This window comes from Mustelus asterias, chromosome 3 (genome assembly GCF_964213995.1).
Source record: "Mustelus asterias chromosome 3, sMusAst1.hap1.1, whole genome shotgun sequence".
NCBI classification, from domain to species: Eukaryota; Metazoa; Chordata; class Chondrichthyes; order Carcharhiniformes; family Triakidae; genus Mustelus; species Mustelus asterias.
The window spans coordinates 33203488-33226545 of NC_135803.1; the positions used below are offsets into that span (position 1 = coordinate 33203488).

Below are 23058 nucleotides of genomic sequence, written 5' to 3' on the forward strand. Positions count from 1 at the left end.
CTGAAGGCGAGATGGTTGGGAGTTGTTAGTGACTTAGCAGAAGTTTTTTCAAAATCAAAGAAAGGCTTAAATTTAATAACACTTTTCACAAACTCCAAATATCCAAAAGCGCTTTACAACCAATGAAGTACTTTTGATTTGTAGCCATTTTTGTAAAGTAGGAAACACAACAAAACAAACTGAAAATGTGACAAGGACCAGAAAATCTGTTTTTGTGATGTTGATTGAGGGATAAAGATCGGTTGGGACCCCGGAGATAAGTCCCTTGCTCTTCTTAGAAATGTAGTAGTGTCATGGAATCTTTTGCAGTTGTCTGAGAGGGCAGAGGAACCCCTGGTTTAGTGTTTGATCTGAAGTGTGGTTAGCAGATAGGTGGGTGGGTGGATGCAGGTGGTGAGGGACACCACAAATTGGTGGGAAATGACCTTGTCAATGATTAGGACCATGGGAGTAGAGAGGCCATAGGAGGTCATGGAAGATGACAAGGTTGAGTGGTGGCTGTGACTGTGAGTAGGAGAGTTTATGTTGTTGGAAATCAGGTGGTCAGTGAACTCAGAAGAGAGAAGGCAAAGTAAATTGAGATGGAATCGTGGTATCATAGAAATCATAGAAATCATAGAAACCCTACAGTGCAGAAGGAGGCCATTCGGCCCATCGAGTCTGCACCGACCACAATCCCACCCAGGCCCTACCCCCACATATTTACCCGCTAATCCCACTAACCTACACATCACAGGACTCTAAGGGGCAATTTTTAACCTGGCCAATCAACCTAACCCGCACATCTTTGGACTGGTAGTGCAGTGTTTGGAAATTTTATTTCAATGTAGAAATAAATGACGACGAAGCAGATGGATTGCCACTAACACTCATGTCCTTTAGAGAAGGAACCAACCATTCTGACACAATCTGTTCTTTTAGTGCTTCAATTCTACACAGCCACAGTTGGCTTTTAATTTCCCTCTGACATCATAGAGTTGTGGAATGATACTGCACAGAAGGAGGTCACTTGGCTGATCATGCCTGTTGGTGACTCTTTGGAAGGGTTATCTAATTAGTACAATGTAATTGCTCTTTTCTAAAGCTCTGTAAATGTTCCCTTTTCAAAAAATTATCGAATTCTGTTTTGAGGAATTCTGCCAACCTTTCAGTAATGCATCATCCCAACTTACTGCATAATCGTTTCTCTCATTTTGCCTCTGGCTCTCTTGTCAATTACTTTTCCTTTGGTAATTAACATTTCTGCCATTGGGATTGCTTCCCCTTATTTACACTATCAATATATATCAAAAAGAGTAGTGATCTCAACACTGACACCTGTGGGGGCAACACTGTAACTTCTCCCCTGTCAGACAAACAATTATTTATTACTACCCCCATCTTTCTGTCCCTTAATCAATTTTATATCTATGCAGACACCAATTACAGGGGTTCCAACTTTGCCATTAAGTACATTATGTGATACGTTATCAAATACCTTCTGAAAGCCCATTTATACAACATCAACTGTGATACCCCTATCTACCCTCTCTGTTATTTCTGGTCTAACAAGACACTCAGTTGCATCAACCCATTGCAAAATATTTAAGCAGTTCAAAAAGAAGTCCCATCAACAACTTCTCAGGGAAACTTGGGATGGGAAACTCATGTCACCATTGCCAGTAATGCTGAGATTTTATTAAAAATTACATGATTGAAATCACCAAGGATGAGGAGTTGCTCAATTCAGATATTGAGTCCTGAGGGAGGAGAGAGTGGGAGATAACTCTGGGAGAAACACAGATTGAGTTTGAGACAGTTAAATAACTAGGCTTTTAAAGGTTAATAACAGGAATTGAACAAAGTGACATCATAAAATGAGGACAAAGCACGAGTGGAGTAGGAGGAGAAGCCAAGTTATTATTTGGTAATAAAGGTCACCATGCTCCCATATGGGGAGGTCAAATTGTTGTTGAATATTCCTCTCTTAACAACCACCAAAACATACAGATTAACTTGTCATTCATCAGCCTTACTACTTGTGTGCAAATTACTATGTACATATTTGGATGGCGTTAACAGAAGAAAAGCAGATGAGCTACATGAATCTACAAACAAAAACAGGCCATTCAGCACAACTGGTCTTTGGTAGAACTAATATTTTACATGAGCAACCTCCTACGCTTCTTCATCTAACCCTATCAACATATCCTGCTATTCAATTCTCCATGATGCACTTATCCAGCTTCCCCTTAAATCTATATATGCTATTTGCCTGAATTCTCTATTGGAGTTATTAATGGTTGTCCTATATTTATTGCCTATGGTTCAAATCTGCCCCACAAGTGGAAATATTTTATTTACATTTACACTATTGTAACTTTTCATTTCTTAAGGACTTTTATCAGGTCACCCTTCAACCTTCTCTTTTCTAGACAAAGGAGCCCCAGTCTCTTCAGTCTTTCCAGACAGATAATCTCCCAGCAGCCAATAGTTATTCCTCAATCAACTTCACTTAAACAGATTATTTTTGTTACTGTCTCACTGCTGCTTGTGGGGCTACGATGACTGCAAAACAGTTGTCATTATATCAGTGAATACTCCAAAGGTACTTTCTGGCCTGCAAAGTGCTGAGGAAAGATTCTGGCTGGAATTTTCCCATGGAGGAAAAATTCCATGGAGGAAGTGGCTCACTATTGGCTGCCGGTGGCATCTTCTGGTTCCATTGAAGTCAATGGTAATTTGCATAGTTTAGCTGACCCCATCGCCAAGGCACCAACAGTGGGAGGGGAGGGTCATCTTCGGTGGGACCGGAAGATCCCATCTGCAGGAGGGGTTGGAAACCCTCACCCTCAGGTCTTGTGGCAATGCTGCTTTGGAATCAGTTGCTAGAAGAGTTTGGCAAGGATAATGTAGTTGATGCAAATAACAGAAACAGACAGGGTAATTTTTTAAAAATTCATTCGTGGGACATCGCTGGCTGGCCAGCATTTGTTGCCTGTCTCTAGTTGCCCAGTTGAGAGTCAACCACATTGCTGTGGCTCTGGAGTCACATGTAGGCTAGACTAGGTAAATATGGCAGATTTGCTTCCCTAAAGGACATCAGTGAACCAGATGGGTTTTTCTGACAAGTAACAATGGTTTCATGGTCATCAGTAGATCCTTAATTCCAGATATTTTTTATTGAATTCAAATTCCACCATCTGCCATGGCGGGATTCGAACTTGGGTTCCCAGAACATTAGCTGAATTTCTGGATTAATAGTCTAGCGATTTAATACTAGGCCATCGCCTCCCTGTGGTAGGTATAGCATATTGAATTTTCAAAAGGCCAAAATACTGTGTCGACACTTTGGACTAAAGTCGAGTTTGTGAAGCCGAGAGACAAGTAACAAAACGGATAGAAAGGCGGCTATATAGCATACAGCAGAGTGAGGGTTACAGGTAGTCTCTGGGATTAACAAAAGATGTGAAGTGGTGTTGGATAAAGATCAGTGCTGGGCAATGATCCTTCAAATCTGTGTTACTGTGTAGCAACCCAGAAGTCCCAGTGTAGGTCACCCATAAGCTGGCCCCTTTAAGTAGCCACATGTCTACTGCCACACAAAAATTGTAAAGGGGCCACGTACTTAAAGACATTGCCCATGCACTCAAAAAAGAAATTAGAGGGAACATTGGTGCTGGACATAAATGATTTGGACTTAGGAATTAAATGTACCATTTCAAAATTTGCAAACAAAAAAATTTGGTGCTGTACTTAATACTGAGAGGAACTGCGATAAAATACAGGAAACAAGGAATTGGCAAATGAATTTCAATATAGATAAGTGTGAAGTGGTGCAATTTGGAGGAAGAATAAGGATAGTACACACTACTTGTATAGTAAGAGTCTACAAGAGGTGAGCAGTGCAAAGGGATCAAGGAACACAGATACACAAATCACTGAAAGTAGGGAAACATTAATAAGACCATTAAAAAAACCACTGGAATTCAATATTAGAATATTATAATTGTAAAGCAGAGAAATTATTTCAAATCTTGATTATATAAAACCTTGATTAGAATACACTTGGAGTACTGAGCAGTGTCAGTCTCAATGTATATGTATACAACATATGTATATAGGATATAAAAGGAATGTGTGAAGAAGATTTACAAGGATGATAGCAGAACTTGAGAGGTTATAACATCAGAAAAGACTGAAAAAAGGGGCTCTTTACTCAACAATGAGAAAGCTGGGGGTGACCTGATAGAAATGTCTGAGATTGTGAGAGGGTGTGTTGAGGAAAATGTCTGCCCCACTTAGGGAGACAAAACGTAGATTGGTAAATATGATAGTCACTAATCAATTCAAATTGGATTTAGAAGGAACATCTTTACTCATAGAGTGAATAGAATGTGGAACTCACTACCAAAAGGAGCTGAATAACATTGATGCATTTAAGGGTAAGCTGGATAAACATTTGAGGGAGAAAGTAATACAAGGTTATACTAATCGGTCAGATGAACAGGAGTGGGTGGAGGTTTATGTGGAGTAAAAACAGCAGCAAAAAGCAGTTGAGCAAAATGGTCTGTTTTAATGTAATTGACTGGCCATCCAATTTTCCACTTCCTGCAGCACAAAAGCATCTTGTTCCAATCTGCTGCCACCCTTTATCTTGTCTGAAATGCTTGGAATATAACTGGCACAGACTCATGCATTATTACTTGGCAGCACATCAACTTGGTACGACCGCACATTTATTTCACTATATTAAAAAGCCCGTTGTGCTCCAACTTACCCCAGACCATCCTCTTTGTTATACCTCCTCATCCCTCCTTTCAACAGCACAAAAACCATTACATTTCTACTTCCATTCAGTTCTGAAGAAGACTCAAATTCAATTCGAAAAGTTAACTCTGGCCCAGATTTTTGCCACACTGGAGAGGCTCTCTGCCGTAGCAAAATTCCCAGAAATGGCCGGCAGCTCTAAGGACTATCCCCAAACACGGCATTTCTTATTTTTTGCAGGATTGGACTGCAGTTAGGCCGCGGTTCATGCATGTGCAGTTTACAGAGGCAGCAGATCATTTAAATCCCATTTAAGTGGGATTTTGTTCGGACAGGAGTGAGACATTTGAGGTGTGCAGGAGGAATGAACTTTGTGGATTCATTTGGATAGCCAGGCTATCCCTTTGAAGAGATAAGGCACCTCTTCGATATGGTCCTGAAACACCTTTGGGAGAGACAAAGTACCCTTTGGGATTGTTAAAAGTAAACATGACGGTGTGTAAAATGTACAGAAACTCATTGGAACTGTCAAAGCTGTCAAGTAACTGTCAAAGAACTGTCAAGTTCTCAAGCAACTGTCATGCTATCAAGGATGTGTCAAGCTATCAAATAACTGTCAGGCTGTCAAAACCACCATAAAAGTGTCAAGCTGTCAAAGGACACTAGTTGAGTTAGCATGGAGGGGGTAAAGGTAAATGTTAGGCATAGGTTGGTACTAAGTTGGCATATGGGCTACGAAGAGCCATGAGGAGGTGGGGAGTATAAGGTCTATGAGGGGCCATGGGAGCATGTAGAGGGGCATGGGTTGGCATAGGAGATATGAGTTGGCATAGATTTGAATGGACGGGGCATGGGGTGTGTGCAGTGGGTGGGGGGTGATGGGTGAGGACTGAAAGGCTATTTTTCATTTTAATCTTTCTAAAAATAACTTAAACAAAATGCTGGGTCTCAGAGGCCGCCCACCTCCGCACTTGTTCAGAGGCCCAAGTTCAAACCCAGCTCACCCCCTAGAATGAAAATCCCAACTGCAGATGGCCATTTTTATTCTCTGCACACCCAACCCAAAAGCAAAATCTGGACCTCTGAATTTATTTCAGATTTCCAACATTCACAGCTTTTTTGCTTTTATATTAGTTTACGATTTTGCCAGTTGTTTAGCAATGTAGTACATTGACAATACACTAATACATACACATACTAAACATGAAGGGCACACAAGGCAAGGTAGCAATGTAACTTGTCTTAGATTCATGTTCTGTTCAATCTTAACACAAGATTAATTTACATCAAGTTCTGTTATGTTTATGTGGCACTGCATCAGGATTCCAAAGGGCAGTCAGCCGAAAAATGTTATATAATATAATAATAGCCTTTAATATTAAAAATAAATTAGGGATAATACATGAGAAACGAATTCTGACAATTGAATCAGTTGCTCCTTTGTGGCATGCCGTTAAAGAGTTATGGAAAGAGGAGAATAAATTTATTTTGATTGCAACAGCACACAATTACACAAATGATAGAAAGTTTTCCCTATTTCAGCATTATGATTCAAGGCAAATATTACCCAATGTGTCTCCAATTCAAATTAATTTCTGTGTAGAATTCACATTCTGAAGGCAACATCTTAATAATATACAACAATAGTGACCTATAACTTTTTTAAAAATACCATTTTCTTTCTCTGCGCAATATCAAATCATTGAATCCCTACAATGAAGAGGGGGCCATTTGGCCCATTGAGCCTGCACCAACAACATCCCACCCAGGCTCTATCCCCATAACCCTACATATTTACCCTGCTAATCTCCCTGACACTAAGGGACAAAAAGCATGGCCAATCAACCTAACCTGCACATTTTTGGACTGTGGGAGGAAACTGGAGCACCCGGAGGAAGCTCATGCAGACACAGGGAGAATGTGCAAACTCCACACAGACGATCACCCGAGGCAAGAATTGAACCTGGGTCACTGGTGCTGTGAGGCAGTAGTGCTAACCACTGTGCCACCGTGGTGCCTTAATGTTGCAGGTTACGCTTAAAAAGTAGGAAAGCAAAATGGGGTTTTATTGCACTTGAAGAAATAAGGTTTAATTTGAAATATTTCAGCACTTATGAGTTATAATAAGACACATTATTTATGATACCTGTGCTCTATCAGTGATTTAGAACCAAGCTTTCAATGGGTTCCACACTTAGCATTGCAGCTTCATTATAAATTAATGCAATCATTCACTCCAAAATCTCTCTCTCAGAGGGAAATACTTAGCCTCCACTCCCTTGAATTTATCTTCCCTGAAAATGCAGCCCAAGAGCAGTAATTTAGCAACTGGAAAATAAAGGTGGCAATTTCTTCAACTCAGAAATCCAGGCCAAGTTCTAATTAGAATACAACCAAGTCAGAAATAATTTCTCATGACGGAGTTATAATATTCCACAGCAAAAATCAATTTTACGTTTCTCGTTTCCAACATTGTCTGGATATATCTTTGAGATTATCACAATGAAAAATAAATAAGATCAAATGTTATCATTAACTTAGTTATTTATATGTAATTTAAAAGTATTATCACCTATTGTGAAAATCATAGATTTCTGGAAGATTTCCAAACAGGACATCTTTCTTGTTCTTAAGGGCAGCTGGGATCAGAGGAGCCAGCTCTTGATTGTCCATTTCAGTTGCATAACCCTGCAAGGCAAAGGAAACATTGCAATGAACTATTCATCGATAAGCATTTTACAGTTTGTAATGGGTATCGTGACCTGTGATGTCGGATTGTCTACAGGTTCCAAGTTCAAAAGACATTCTGGAAACTTAAGACATTTTTTTTAGTAAATAAGATAATTTGTGGGCTAACCCCAGATCAAAAACAGTGAAATCACTGGTCATGCGACCCCCCCCGCTCGCTGGCCTCCTGGGCCAGCCCCGGCACCCCCCACCCCGCCGCAGTCCTGACCCCCCCTGACCCCAATGGCCAGCCCTGATCAATCCCCTTCCCTCCTTCTGCCACCAATACCTATGCAGAATGGCAGCGTAACCCCCCATCCCCACAAAACCCCCCATAGGCCCTGCCTCCCCAAAAGGCCCTGCCTCCTCTTGCCACATCCTCTTCATAGAATCATAGAAACCCTACAGTGCAGAAGGAGGCCATTCGGCCCATCGAGTCTGCACCGACCACAATCCCACCCAGGCCCTACCCCCACATATTTACCCACTAATCCCTCTAACCTACGCATCCCAGGACTCTAAGGGGCAATTTTTAGCATGGCCAATCAACCTAACCCGCACATCTTTGGACTGTGGGAGGAAACCGGAGCACCCGGAGGAAACCCACGCAGACACGAGGAGAATGTGCAAACTCCACACAGACAGTGACCCAAGCCGGGAATCGAACCCGGGACCCTGGAGCTGTGAAACAGCAGTGCTAACCACTGTGCTACCGTGCCGCCCTTGGCACGGCCCAATGCTGACTGGTGGGCAGAGCCAAGGTGCCCCTTGGGCATTGCCACTTTGAGCCTTGGGCAATGCAAGGAGTAAGAAGTTTAACAACACCAGGTTAAAGTCCAACAGGTTTATTTGGTAGCAAAAGCCACACAAGCTTTCGAGGCTCTGAGCCCCTTCTTCAGGTGAGTGGGAATTCTGTTCACAAACAGAACTTATAAGACACAGACTCAATTTACATGAATAATGGTTGGAATGCGAATACTTACAACTAATCCAGTCTTTAAGAAACAAAACAATGGGAGTGGAGAGAGCATCAAGACAGGCTAAAAAGATGTGTATTGTCTCCAGACAAGACAGCTAGTTTCTTTGCTGAAACACCAGCAAGGAGGCCAGGCATTGCCCGGGGGCACCCCCCCCCGCTTACTCCTGACCTCTTGGGGGGCCTCCATGGCCTCCCTTCACACCAGTGAGGTCGGGCAGCTCCCCGTTAGTGGGGAGCAATTGTAAACCCCACTGGAGTGAACCACTCCTGGTGGGGGTAGGGGGGGGAGAGAGGCTAACGGGCCCGGAGACTTCAGTCCCGGGCCCGCTAATAGGATTCAAATGGCAATTACCATGTTAAAATCAGCTCTGTGTCAATTTCCAGTGCAGAGCTGACAATGCTAGAAATCTGGGGCCCGGAGATACGAGGAGGCCCTGGCGCCCAGAGAGAAGCCCGCTAAACGGCCCCAAGGAATTTGCAAACAGATAGAGATAAGTTGAGTGAGTGGGCAAAAATCTGGCAGATGGAGTATAATGTGAGAAAATATGAAGTTGTTCGCTTTGCCAGAAGGAATTAAAAAGCAGAGCATTACTTTTACAGAGAATGGCTGCAGAATTCCGAGGTGCAGAGAGATCTAGGAGTTCTCGTGCATGAGCCGCAGAAGGTAATATGCAGATACAGAAAGTGATCGAGAAGGCTTTACTATGAGAAGAATTGAACGTAAAAAAGGATGTTATGCTTCAGTTGAATGAAATATATAAGATTCTGAATCATCTTGACAAGTTGGATGTGGGAGGGATGCTTCCTTTGGTGGGTGAGTCCCGAACTAGGGGGCATTCCAAAACAAATTTTTAAGAATGTATTTCTAAAGTTTGCCGGGTATTTTTTGATGATCTCCATTCTGACTTTATCAAGCTTAAGTGCATCAATGAATGCTGGTGTTTCAGCAAAGAAACAGTCTGGTCAAAAATAATCAGAATATACATTCTCTGCCCCACTGCACAATGAGGACAATCTTACAAGGAGTCATCATTTGAAGGAATGTTAAAACATTGTACAAAATAAACCCAGTTTAGAATCACTACAGTGAAGAAGGAGGCCATTTGGCCCATTGAGTCTGCACCGTCTCTCCAAAAGACCATTTTACCCAAGCTTTAGACTATGACCACTGGTTCTGGACTCCCCACCATCGGGAACATCCTTCCTGCATCTACCCTGTCTGGTCCTGTTAGAATTTCATAGGTTTCAATAAGATTCCTCCTTATTCTTCTGAACTCCAGCGAATATAATCCTAATCAACTCAATGTCTTCTGTGGGGGTGGAGGTGGGGGTGGGGGTTTGTGTGGTACCCCAAAGGATGTGCTTGGGAACTGCACGTTTGGATGGTTCCAAATGTCTGACAGTAATACCTACCCAGAAAAACTTAGAAGGATTTAAAGCATTTCTATCTTCTGGGTAACTTGCACTGGCCGCACCCTGACCCCTAACCCCCCTCCCCCCACCGCCCCCCCGACCCCCCACAGAAACCCACCTGTCCATTTGACCCTCCATTGACCATCCCCCAACTACCACTCCTGACCACTCAGCCCCTACCAAAGATTAGTGGGAGCCTAGAGGATTGGGAAATCTTTAAAGCTCAGCAGAAAGCCACAAAAAAAGCTATAAAGAAAGGTAAGATGGATTATGAGAGTAAACTAGCTCGGAATATAAAAACAGATAGCAAAAGTTTCTACAAATATATAAAACAAAAAAGAGTGGTGAAAGTAAACATTGCTCCTTTAGAGGACGAGAAGGGGGATGTAATAACTGGAAATGAAAAAATAGCTGAGGCATTGAACAGGTATTTTGTGTCGGTCTTCACAGTGGAAGACACAAATAACATGCCAAAAATTGATGACAGGAAGGCTATGGCAGGTGAGAACTTAGAAACTATCATTATCACAAAAGAGATAGTGTTGGGCAAGTTAATGGGGCTAAAGGTAGAGAAGTCTCCTGGTCCTGATGGAATGCATCCCAGGGTACTAAAAGAGATGGCAGGAGAAATAGCAAATGCACTAGTGGTAATTTACCAAAATTCGCTGGACTCTGGGATGGTTCCCGCAGATTGGAAAACAGCAAATGTAACGCCACTGTTTAAAAAAGGAGGTAGACAAAAGGCCGGTAACTTCTGTAGTAGGGGAAATGGTTGAATCTACCATCAAGAAAGAAATAGCAAGACATCTGGATATAAATTGTCCCATTGGTAAGACATGGGTTCATGAAGAGCAGGTCATGTTTGACTAATTTGGTGGAATTCTTTGAGAACATTACATGTGCAGTGGACAATGGGGAACCTGTGGATATGGTGTATCTGGATTTCCAGAAGGCATTTGACAAGGGTGTCGCACCAAAGACTGCTACATAAGGTAACGGTGCACAGTGTTACGGGTAATGTATTAGCATGGATAGAGGATTGGTTAACTAACAGAAAGCAAAGAGTGGGGGTAAATGGGTGCTTTTCTGGTTGGTGACTAGTGGTGTGCCTCAGGGATCAGTGTTGGGACCGCAATTGTTTACGATTTACATAGATGATTTGAAGTTGGGGACCAAGTGTAGTCTGTCAAAATTCGCAGATGACACTAAGATGGGTGGAAGAGCAAACCAACACCCGATTCGGGCGCGGGTCTGGCCCGTGCCCAAATCGGGCGGCCCGACAATTTAAATGCATTTGCATGCATTTAAATCGACTTAATGAACTGCGCGCCCAACTCTACCGCCAAATCCCACTTTACCGTCTTCTGGTCCGTTCCGCATCCGCGCTGTAATCGACCTGCAAAATAAAAGTCTGAAGTCGTCGCTGCAGCTTCCGAAGAGCGGGGTCAGAGCTTCCAACGGCTCTCTGACCCAGGTCATCCTCTGGTTGGGGGGGCGGGGGGGGGGGGGGGCGGCCGGGGGGGGGTGGGGGGGGGGTGGGGGGGGGAGGGGGGGGTGGGGGGGGGAGGGGGGGGGGAGGGGGGAGGAGGGGGGGCGGGACCCAGATCATCCTCTGGTCGGGCGGGGTGGGGGGGGGGTCCGCTGCCAGTCTGCGGCTGATCCCTCCTCCCGGAGTGGACGTGCGGCCATGCCATCCCACAAAACCGTCAGGATGAAGCGATTCCTCGCTAAGAAGATGAAGCACAACCGGCCGATTCCACAGTGGATCCGCATGAAAACCGGCTACAAGATCAGTACAAGTCCAAGAGGAGACACTGGAGAAGGACCAAGCTGGGCCTGTAAAGGGATACACTATCACTGGTACACTACCAGCCACAGATTACTCTTCCCTGCAGGGGCAAGAGAACAGGAGAGTTGGCTGTGGCTGGTAGTGTACCAGTGATGGTGTATCCCTTTACAGACCCAGCTTGGTCCTTCTCCAGTGTCTCCTCTTGGACTTGTACTGATCTTGTAGCCGATTTTCATGCGGATCCACTGTGGAATCGGCCGGTTCTGCTTCATCTTCTTAGCGAGGAATCGCTTCATCCTGAAGGTTTTGTGGGATGGCATGGCTGCACGTTCACTCCGGGAGGAGGGATCGGCCACAGACTGGCAGCGGACCCCCCCCCCGACCAGCGGATGATCCGGGTCCCGCCCCCCTCCTCCTCCCACCCTCTCCCCCCCCTCCTCCTCCCACCCACCCGAATCGGACCAGAGCCGGCAAAACGCGTATGGGCGCGCTGGAAAGAGGATTCCAGGCGTGGATCTATTTGACGCCCAGATTCGGCGCTTGGACTCAAAATGGTAAAATCAGGCCCTATGTGAGTGGGCGAGGGTCTGGCAGATGGAGTACAATGTTGGTAAATGTGAGGTCACCCATTTTGGTAGCAATAACAGCAAAATGGACTATTATTGAAATGGTAAAAAATTGCAGCATGCTGCTGCGCAGAGGGACCTGGGTGTCCTTGTGCAGGAATCTCAAGGAGTTGGTTTGCAGGTGCAGCAGGTAATTATGAAGGCAAATGGAATTTTGTCCTTCATTGCTGGAGGGATGGAGTTTAAAAACAGCGAGATTATGTTGCAGCTGTATAAGGTGCTGGTGAGGCCACACCTGGAGTACTGTGTACAGTTTTGGTCTCCTTTCTTGAGAAAGGATATACTGGCACTGGAGGGGGTGCAGAGGACATTCACTAGATTGATTCAGGAGTTGAGAGGGTTGGCTTATGAGGAGAGACTGAGTAGACTGGGGCTATACTCATTGGAATTCAGAAGAATGAGAGGAGATCTTATAGAAACATATAAGATTATGAAGGGAATAGATAAGATAGAAGAAGGGAAGTTGTTTCCACTGGCGGGTAAAACTAGAATTAGGGGCATGGCCTCAAAATAAGGGGAAGCAGACTTAGGACTGAGTTGAGGAGGAACTTCTTCACCCAAAGGGTTGTGAATCTGTGGAATTCCCTGCCCAGTGAAGCAGTTGAGGCTACCTCATTGAATGTTTTAAGGCAAGGATAGATACATTTTTGAACAGTAAAGGAATTAAGGGTTATGGTGAGCGGGCGGGTAAGTGGAGCTGAGTCCACAAAAAGATCAGCCATGATCTTATTGAATGGCGGAGCAGGCTTGAGGGGCCAGATGGCCTACCCCTGCTCCTAGTTCTTATGTTCTTATGTTCTTATTACCACCCCTCCCCCACCACCCCCTCACCCCTTGCCAACCTCGTCCAATTGCCTTACAAACCCATCTTGTCCCTGGCTTCTGAAAGCGGCTGGACATTTAAATTTATCGGCTTTATAGCACCTGGTGCCATAAAAAAGGGGCATGGCTTCCTCCCCTCTGACTCGCACTACACAATTCCCAGCTGGCCTGAGTCGGTTTGCCATGTGAGAAAGGAGCAGAATTGCAATCCTTCTCTGATCACCACTCCCTGGAAGTTCTGTTGCTGCCATAGATGCTTTGACTTTATTTAATTCGCTCTCCTTTCGCGCTAGTTGGGGCGGCACGGTAGCACAGTGGTTAGCACTGCTGCTTCACAGCTCCAGGGTCCCGGGTTCGATTCCCGGCTCGGGTCACTGTCTGTGTGGAGTTTGCACATTCTCCTCGTGTCTGCGTGGGTTTCCTCCGGGTGCTCCGGTTTCCTCCCACAGTCCAAAGATGTGCGGGTTAGGTTGATTGGTCAGGTTTAAAAATTGCCCCTTAGAGTCCTGGGATGCGTAGGTTAGAGGGATTAGCGGGTGAATATGTGGGGATAGGGCCTGGGTGGGATTGTGGTCGGTGCAGACTCGATGGGCCGAATGGCCTCCTTCTGCACTGTAGGGGTTTCTATGTTTCTATGATTCTAGTTCATTTTCTCTAATTTTAGCTTCTTCCTCGTATTTTTTATTAGTGCCCTGTGTTGCTGCTTGTTCTCCTGCTGCTCAGTGTTGCATCTTCCAGTTACATTTTGCAGCTAAAATTTCACACCACACTTGGGTATCTTTATCAGCTTTCTGAACTGCATTTCTATCTCCCCCTGGTGCAGATTTATCTTAATATTTCTTTCCTGTCATTCTGCTGCTCATATTGTTGCTTAGCTAGAAATTAATTTACTGTTTTAGAGCAGCCTGTTTGAAAGGCCATGTTGTGAGATTTCATCGCCACAATGGAAAACAGACAGAATCGCCGCCATCTCAAGATGCTGCGAAATTTCATTCCAGTGCACCTTCCACCAGGCAGACACACTCACATCATTGGATGTTGTTGCATTTGCAGAATGAGGGATACAATGTGCTTAGCATTGCACAGGCAGGCAGGAGGAAGTAGCAAGAGGTTGTGATAATGGTAACCACTTCCCCACAGAGAAGCGAGGACAAGCCCATTCGAGCTCAGTTCATGTGTGAGCAAGGCAGCAGAAGTTTCAGCAGCAATGGCAACTTTGTGAACATCTGTCAGGGTATGGCCATCTAATGCATCAGACCAAGAAAGGCAGCAATCATCCTCTACACCAGTGGTTCCCAAACTTTTTCACTGGGTCACACTTTCGGAATAAAAATTTGATAAGAAATACATTCAAAAACAAAAAAAACAACTCCTCTTACATATGTAACCTTAAGTCAGTATACAAACTCAATGAGAGGTATGAGCTTGTTTTTGTCGGGTAATCTCATTTATATTAGGTCTAATTTGAGACAAACAAACTCTCATCTCCTCATCAACACAAAGAAGCCTTTATCTTTTCTGGTCTTTGATATTTGTCAGAGCTGAAAATCCCTGTTCACAACAATATGTCGTGGAGAGCTGTAGAAGAATAGCTAATGCTCTTGAAGAGATGCGTGGATACTGTTTCTGGTTGTATATCCAAAAAGAGTCCAGTGGCATACTCCCGTGTTTCATTTTCAAGGTGCGATCACTCGAAATGCAGGCCATTTCCTCCTCCTCATCCAATGTCAGACCTGAACAGCTGGAATTCGCAAAGGGGTCTCTAACCCAGTCGAATTTTTCTGTAGACAACGATGGGAAGTAATGATCAATTTTTTCTACCACTGTTGCAAGATGTTCCTGTATGAGGCCGTACAATTCATTGCTCGTTTTAAAACTTTTTACCAGTGGGAACATTTTGAGGTTATTTTGCATCGCTCTTCCGAACCAGAGCTGAAGTTTTTTTTGAATGCAGTTAGTTTGTCTGTAGTTGTGAGGATATTGTCATTGCGGCCTTGCATACTGGCATTGAGCACATTCAACCGGGAAAAGATATCGGCCAAATATGCCAGCTTTGCACACCAGTCATTGTCATCCAGTTGGTGGTACAATGGGTTCCCTTCTTGTTCCAAAAATTCTCTTAATTCGTTCTTCAGTTCCAACACCCGATTTAAAACTTTTCCGCGGGACATCCAGCGAACCTCCGAGTGTAGAATTAGGCATTGATGTTTTGATTCCATGTCTTTGCAGAGTTGAGCAAATAACCGCGCCTTTAGTGATTTTGCTTTGATGAAGTTCACAATGCGCACAGTCTGATCTAGAACCAACTTCAAATCAGCTACAAGGGTCTTGGTGATTAGTGCCTCTCTGTGTAAAAAACAGTGAGTTGATATTACATCTGGATTTTTCTGTTTGATGAGTGCCGCCAAGCCTCTCACATTCCTTATCATACATGGTGCTCCATCCGTACAAATTCCAATACAAGAATCCCATGAAATCTCAACTTTTTCCAAATACTCAGACAAGGTTTGGAAAATATCTTGTCCTCTGGTATGCTTTTCAAGTTCCTGGCAAAATAGAAACTGTGTGATTATTTCGTCATTGTGAATGAATCTGATATAGGCAAGCAACTGTGCTTTTCCACTAATGTCGGTCGATTCATCAACTTGAATGGCAAATTTAGAATTCTTCATACTTTCAGAAATACGCTTCTCAATATTAGCTGACATATCAACTGTTCTTCTGCGAATTGTATCATCAGACAAAGGAATTTCCATAACTTCTCGCTCAGCATCATCACCAAACAAAGTTTTCACAATCAAGCTGCAGGCAGGCTGAATCAATGTTTCAGCGATTGTATGTGGTTTTGTCTGTTGAGCAATCAATTCAGCCACTTGGTAAGATACAATCTGCATCTTATCTGAGACTGTCATTCGTTTTTTGAAATATGATTGTTGGCATTTCTGCTGTTCCAAAAGCCTTTCAAAATATTGAACATCCTTGTTTGCCAGATTTCCATGTTTTGACAACAGATAGATGTCTTTTCACCTTGCTTAGGACCATATTGGAATTGGAAAGCTTCGCACCACAGATCAAACACATAGGCCGAGGTACGTTTTCACCTCCAGTCCATGTGAAACCGAGACTCAGACAGCTATCCATATATTGTCGACATACATTCTTTTTTGGAGGTTTGCTTGGGCCTGCAACTGGTGTAGAATTAAACGACTTCTTCAGCACTCTGTTCGAACGGCGATTCTGGATCACAACGTGGAATCGGATCCTCCTCAGCATCACTTGATGCTCTTGCTCTCACTTCGGAAAAATATCTATCCATGTTTAAATGTTTCTTTGATTGTCCCTGAATCTTCCCGCCACACTTGCCATCCTCTCTCGCCGCACCAGTGTGGCGCGCCGCACCCTTTGGGAAACCACTGCTCTACACCAACTCGAGGTGCACGGAAAGCATCCTGTGGAAGTTGATGTCAGCGAGCAGGTACATTCATGGACTAGCACCAGGGGTTTCACTGGGTGATAATTATTTATTCAATGCAGCAACCTTTAAGTTTAATGAGAGCTTGCAGTGTTGTGATGCAATGTATAACAACTTGTGTATTTATTTTTGTACATAAGTTGGCAGTGGCCGGATGTAAAATTAAGTATATGAACAGTCTGTAAAGGCAAACACCTCGTGAGCACTTATGTTGACTGAAGGCAAATAGCAATAACATGTTCAGAGAGATAGTAAATGCCTCTTAAAAGGGACTGTGAGTTCGCTTCTGGGATGGTACTTCTTGGTTGTGGGACAATGTCAGGCAGCAGGTTCGACATGGGCCATTACGGTTTTACCTCCTCCGCTCCCACTGCCATAATGCAGCTAAAATTCTGCCCATAAGTTACCCACTAACCTTTGATCTGCCAGGAATGCATCATAAGATATTTGGAAAAATGCTTATTAATCAGATTATAACTTTAATCACCATGTCAATTGTTCACAGGAGAGTGGTATCTAATACTTAAGTATTTTCTTCCTGACCTAATTTTTAAAAATTCATTTACGGGATGTGGGTGCCGCTGGCTAGTCCAGCATTTATTCTCCATTCCTAGTTGCCCTCGAGAAGGTGTTGGTGAGCTGCCTTCTTGAACCGCTGCAGTCCATGTGGTGTAGGTATATCCACTGTGCTGTGAGGGAGGCAATTCTAGGATTTTGACCCAGCAACAGTAAAGGAACAGCAATATATTCCCAAATCAGGATGGTGAGTGACTTGGTTGGGAATCTCGAGCAGGTATCTTAGAATCTGTACAGTGCAGAAAGAGGCCATTCAACCCATCGCGTCTGCCCCGACAACAATCATACCCAGGCCCTATTCCCGTAACCTCATATATTTTCCCCGCTAATCCCTGTAACTTATGCATCCCAGGACACTAAGGGGCAATTTTAGCATGGCCAATGTACCTAACCCACACATCTTTGGACTGTGGGAGTGTGGTAAACCACTGTTAGCTCATTGCCTGTGTGTGTGTGACATGCCGGCCCTGCCTGGGACTCCTCCCCCCCTGGTCCAGGTATAAAGATGACTGCTCCCCACCCCCTGCCTCAGTCTCTGGACCAGTTCATCGGCATGGGTGTGCTCCAAGTCTTTTGCTAATAGAACATAGAACATAGAAAGCCACAGCACAAACAGGCCCTTCGGCCCACAAGTTGCGCTGATCATATCCCTACCTCTAGACCTATCTATAGCCCTCAATCCCATTAAATCCCATGTACTCATCCAGAAGTCTCTTAAAAGACCCCAACGAGTTTGCCTCCACCACCACCGACGTCAGCCGATTCCACTCACCCACCACCCTCTGAGTGAAAACTTACCCCTGACATCTCCTCTGTACCTACCCCCCAGCACCTTAAACCTGTGTCCTCTCGTAGCAACCATTTCAGCCCTTGGAAATAGCCTCTGAGAGTCTACCCTATCCAGACCTCTCAACATCTTGTAAACCTCTATCAGGTCACCTCTCATCCTTCGTCTCTCCAGGGAGAAGAGACCAAGCTCCCTCAACCTATCCTCATAAGGCATGCCCCCCAATCCAGGCAACATCCTTGTAAATCTCCTCTGCACCCTTTCAATGGCTTCAACATCTTTCCTGTAATGAGGTGACCAGAACTGCGCGCAGTACTCCAAGTGGGGTCTAACCAGGGTCCTATAAAGCTGCAGCATAATAAAAGCCTATTTGTTCTTGCATACAAACTAGTCTTTGCTTGATTGATAGTGCATCAGGGAGGAAACCGGAGCACTCGGAGGAAACCCACACAGATATGAGGGAACGCGCAAACTCCACACAGACAGTGACCCAAGCCGGGAATCAAACATGGGTCCCTGGTGCTGTGAGGCAACAGTGCTAACCACTGTGCCACTGTGCTGCCCCAGTTGCCCCGTATCTGTTGCCTTTGTCCTTCTAGATGTTAGTGGGTTCAGAAGGTGTTGCCGAAGGAGCTTTGGTGAGTTCCCACAGTGCAACTTGTGCACATGGCTCCCATTGTTTGTCGGTGATGGAGGAATTGAATGTTTGTAGAAGGGATAGCAATCAAGCAAGCTGCTTTGCCCTGGATGGTGTCGAGCTTCTTGAGTGTTGGAGCTGCACTCATCCAGGCAAGTGGGGAGTATTCCATCACACTCCTGACTTGTAGGTGGTGGACAGCCTTCGGGGAGCCAGAAGATGAGATACTCGCTGCAGGATTGCTAGCCTTTGACCTGCTCTGTTCACCATAGTATTTAGATGGCTAGTCAAGTTCAGTTTCTGGGCAATGGTAACCCCCAGGATATTGATAATGGGGGGATTCAGCGATGGTAATGCCGTGGTATGTCAAGGGGCAATGGTTAGATCCTCCCTTGTTGGAGATAGTAATTGCCTGGCACTTGCATGGCATGAATGTCACTTGTCACTTCCAGTCCATGGATGGAATCTTACCACCGTTCACGCCGGCAGGATTTTCCCATCCCGCCACAGTGAATGGAGATTTGGCTGGCTGCCAAATTCTCTGACTTTATTGCAGCAGGAGCACGGGGTGAATAGCTGGTAAGATCGCGCCCAAGCCTTGATATTGTCCAGGTCTTGTTGCATTTGGACATTGTGGTGAACCATCGTTGGCTCCCACTGGTAGTACTGAGCCAGGGTCTGGCCAGTACTACGAGTCTGTATATATGTTGCTGTTGGGGTTAGGGATGGGTTGTTCTACTTGTTACTGTTGGGGTTAGGGTTGGGCTGTTACACCTGTATTATAGTTATTATGATACATCCCAGTCGGGCTCCGCCTCCTGGGAGAGGTATAAAGGTCACTGCTCTGTCTGGGACCCCTCAGTCTGGGATCGTGTACTATATATGGTAGCTTCGTTGTAATAGTAAATAAAAGCCTTTATTTCCTTGAGCATCTCAAGCCTCGTGAGTAATATCGCGCATCAGACATGAACTGTATTAGCATATTAATACTGTGTAGAAATGCAAGGTAAAAGCCATCTTCCAGAAGTTAGACGCATTGGAACCTGCAGTGATTTTGATCCTAAGCTTTAAGTTCACAGACAACACAGTGCTCCTGAAACTAGCTTTGGTGTTTTGAGCTATGGAACCTATAGCGACCTCTGACCATCAGTGAGTTAACTCTGAGAAACCATAGGATTTGAATAAATGACGACTTGTGGGGAAGGAACTTAAATCTTACATAACACAACCAGGTGTTCCTGGTTGTTCCTGTGCTATTTAATTATTGCAACAATTAAAGGCAACAACAGATTCCTGGAAGCACAGCAGGTAAGTTGTGCCTGTTTAATCCTCCAGCGTTTGGCAACATGTTCAAGTGCAGTGAATTCTTACCAAAAGATTCAGCTAAGATGTGGCAGTAGCTGTAGGACTCAGAGAAATGGTGGCAGAAGGAGATGAATCCACAATTTCTCAGGTGGTGACCATAAATCCTCTATTTGAGGAGTGACTTCCTAGTGGGCTTACTAGGCTTACAAGGGACAGAGGCCACATGAGTCAGTCTGAATTCGGAAAGATCATCAACCTGAAACATTAACCCTGTTTTCTCTCTGCATGGGTGCTGCCTATAAGACCATAAAACCATAAGACATAAGAGCAGAATTAGGCCACTCGGCCCATTGAGTCTGCTCCGCCATTCAATCATGGCTGATTTTGTTCTCATCCCCATTCTCCTGCCTTTTTCCCATAACCCCTGATCCCCTTATTAATCAAGAACCTATCTGTCTCTGTCTTAAAGACACTCAATGACCTGGCCTCCATAGCCTTCTGTGGCAAGGAGTTCCACAGATTCACCACTCTCTGGCTGAAGAAATTCCTCCTCATCTCTGTTTTAAAGGATCATCCCTTTAGCCTGAGGTTGTGCCCTCTGGTTCTAGTTTTTCCTACTAGTGGAAACATCCTCTCCACATCCACTCTATCCAGGCCTCGCAGTATCCTGTAAGTTTCAAAAGGATCCCCCCCTTCATCCTTCTAAACTCCAATGAGTACAGACCCAGAGTCCTCAACCGTTCCTCATATGACAAGCTCTTCATTCCAGGGATCATTCTTGTGAACCTCCTCTGGACCCTTCCCAAGGCCAGCACATCCTTCCTTAGATATGGGGCCCAAAACTGCTCACAATATTCCAAATGGGGTCTGACCAGAGCTTTATACAGCCTCAGAAGTACATCCCCGCTCTTGTATTCTAGCCCCCTCGACATGAATGCTAATATTGCATTTGCCTTCCTAACTGCCGACTGAACCTGTACATTAACCTTAAGAGAATCTTGAACAATGACCCCCAAGTCCCTTTGTGTTTCTGGTTTCCTAAGCATTTTCCCATTTAGAAAACAGTCTATGCCTCCATTCCTCCTTCCAAAGTGCATAACCTCACACTTTTCCACATTGTATTCCATCTGCCATTTCTTTGCCCACTCTCCTAACCTGCCCAAGTCCTTCTGCAGCCCCCCCTCCCCACTTCCTCAATACTACCTGTCCTTGATCTACTCCTAGCATGTTTATGTTTTTATACAGCCACCGTGTATTTTGTTTTTATGTTATGTTTTAAAGCAGTCACCAGAGCAATGTTGAAGGTGTGACGGAAGCTAGTAACAACCACTTTTCTGAGTTCCTGATCATGAGAACAGTGCTACACGCCCCCTATTCAACTCCTCCTGCATTTCCTCTCGCTAGTTATTTGATGATAAGTTACAGTGAAAAGATAAAGATCCATTTGATGCACTCTCATTAATACTCCTTTACCAAAGATTGATTTTGTCCGGAACAAAACATAGCAACAGAGTAAAACTGATAAGCCTGCAGAGCAATGAAAAACTGCACTGAAGTTCCCATTCCACCCTCAGATAAAATGACTTTCCTAATTCCCAGTAATGATTTCTGGCTTTAAAGAGCACCACTGTAATATCAAAGAGAAAACCATTATGATTTCTCTTTTAATTTCACAAATTTATAGGTGAAAGAAGCCATGACCAATTATTAATGATAATAAATATGCTGGGGTAGATTTATCGTTGGCAAAGGGGGTCTTCTTGTTGGAGAACCAGTGGGAACCTTGCATCACTTCCATGGGGAGGCCTGATTAAACTAAGTGCCTATCAGGCATTTAAGTGGCCAGTGTCGGGTGTTCCCCAGGATTTAGGTTCCGGGATGCGGAATCCAGGGTTGCAAGTGCCAGCCTATCAGAGATGGTAGCTCTCCATTGCTGGAGCAGCAGTGCTAATAACCCCTATTCAAGCCAAAATTCATTTACCCACCGGGAGTGGGTAAAAAGCCGTGGGGGTTTCACCAGAGACCATCATTGGATCCCTGCACACAGATGAGTGACGGCAGGATGGGAGTCACAGACATGGGTCATGGGAGTGGGGCAGGGAGGTCAAGGCAAAGGGGTTTCAGTGGTCTACCCCTCCCCTTCCTAATGCTGGATCCCTCAATCAGGCACTACTTACCTGACAATGATGACATCCCCACCCCACGCTCCTACCCTGACAGGCCACTGCCAAACCCGACAGGGTTTGCTGGGAGACCTTCAGGAGGGAAGGGAAAGTCCAACTAATTCCGAAGCCGCCAGTAAATTCCAGTGGGCTCAGGAATAGTTGGTGTCTATTGATTCATTGAGAGTCTCATTGGCATACCACTTCAAGCAGGTGTATTTCTTACCTTGGCCCTTTCCACCTCTAAATTAATTGTGGGAAGTTTTCCCTCCACTGGCAGACTGATGTGTGGCCTCTCCCCATGATTAAATGCGATTGGCTGCTGTTTCCCACTGTGACAGGCTGGATTAAATTCTGCCCGCTGTTTGGTTTTTCAAAAAATAAATATGTGGAGGATACTTAACTCCACTGCATTCAAACAATGCCTGAGGGTTCATAATCCAGAAATTTTAAATGTTAAAAACTGACCATAATGACTGTTCAGATGAAATTTCTATTTATAACGGGTAATCACAGAATCATAGAATCCCTGCAGTACAGAAGAGGCCATTTGGCCCATCAAGTCTGTACTGAATCTCTGACAGAGTATCTTACCCAGGCCCTCTCCCGCCTATCCCTGTAACCCCACACATTTACCATGGCTAATCCAACTAACCTACACATCTTGGGCCACTAAGGGGCAATTTAGCATGGTCAATCCGCCTAACCTGCACATCCTTGGTCTGTGGGAGGAAACTGGAGCACCCAGAGGAAACCCACGCAGACATGGGGAGAACTTGCAAACTCCACATAGTCACCCAAGGCCAGAATCGAACCCGGATCCCTGGAGCTGTGAGGCAGCAGTGCCAATGATCCCTACTTGAGTCAAAATTCAGTTTATCATACTGATGGGGAAAGCCATGTCAAATATTACTACAATAAGTTTCATCATCCAGATGAAACATTGAGATAAACAAAGCTCTTAAAGATACATGATCACATTTTTCAGAATTTTTGAATGAGACGTTTTCCCTA

At 44.6% G+C, this 23058-nt stretch overlaps 1 protein-coding gene across 1 annotated transcript in view; it reads right to left on the reverse strand.

The window, feature by feature from the left end:
• mcf2l2 (MCF.2 cell line derived transforming sequence-like 2) overlaps positions 1–23058 on the reverse strand; it is a 334271-nt gene that overhangs the window by 92510 nt on the left and 218703 nt on the right. Inside the window, exon 17 of the mRNA XM_078207045.1 lies at positions 7322–7437. Coding sequence (XP_078063171.1) covers positions 7322–7437 — 116 coding nt within the window. The remainder of the gene's footprint in view (positions 1–7321; positions 7438–23058) is intronic.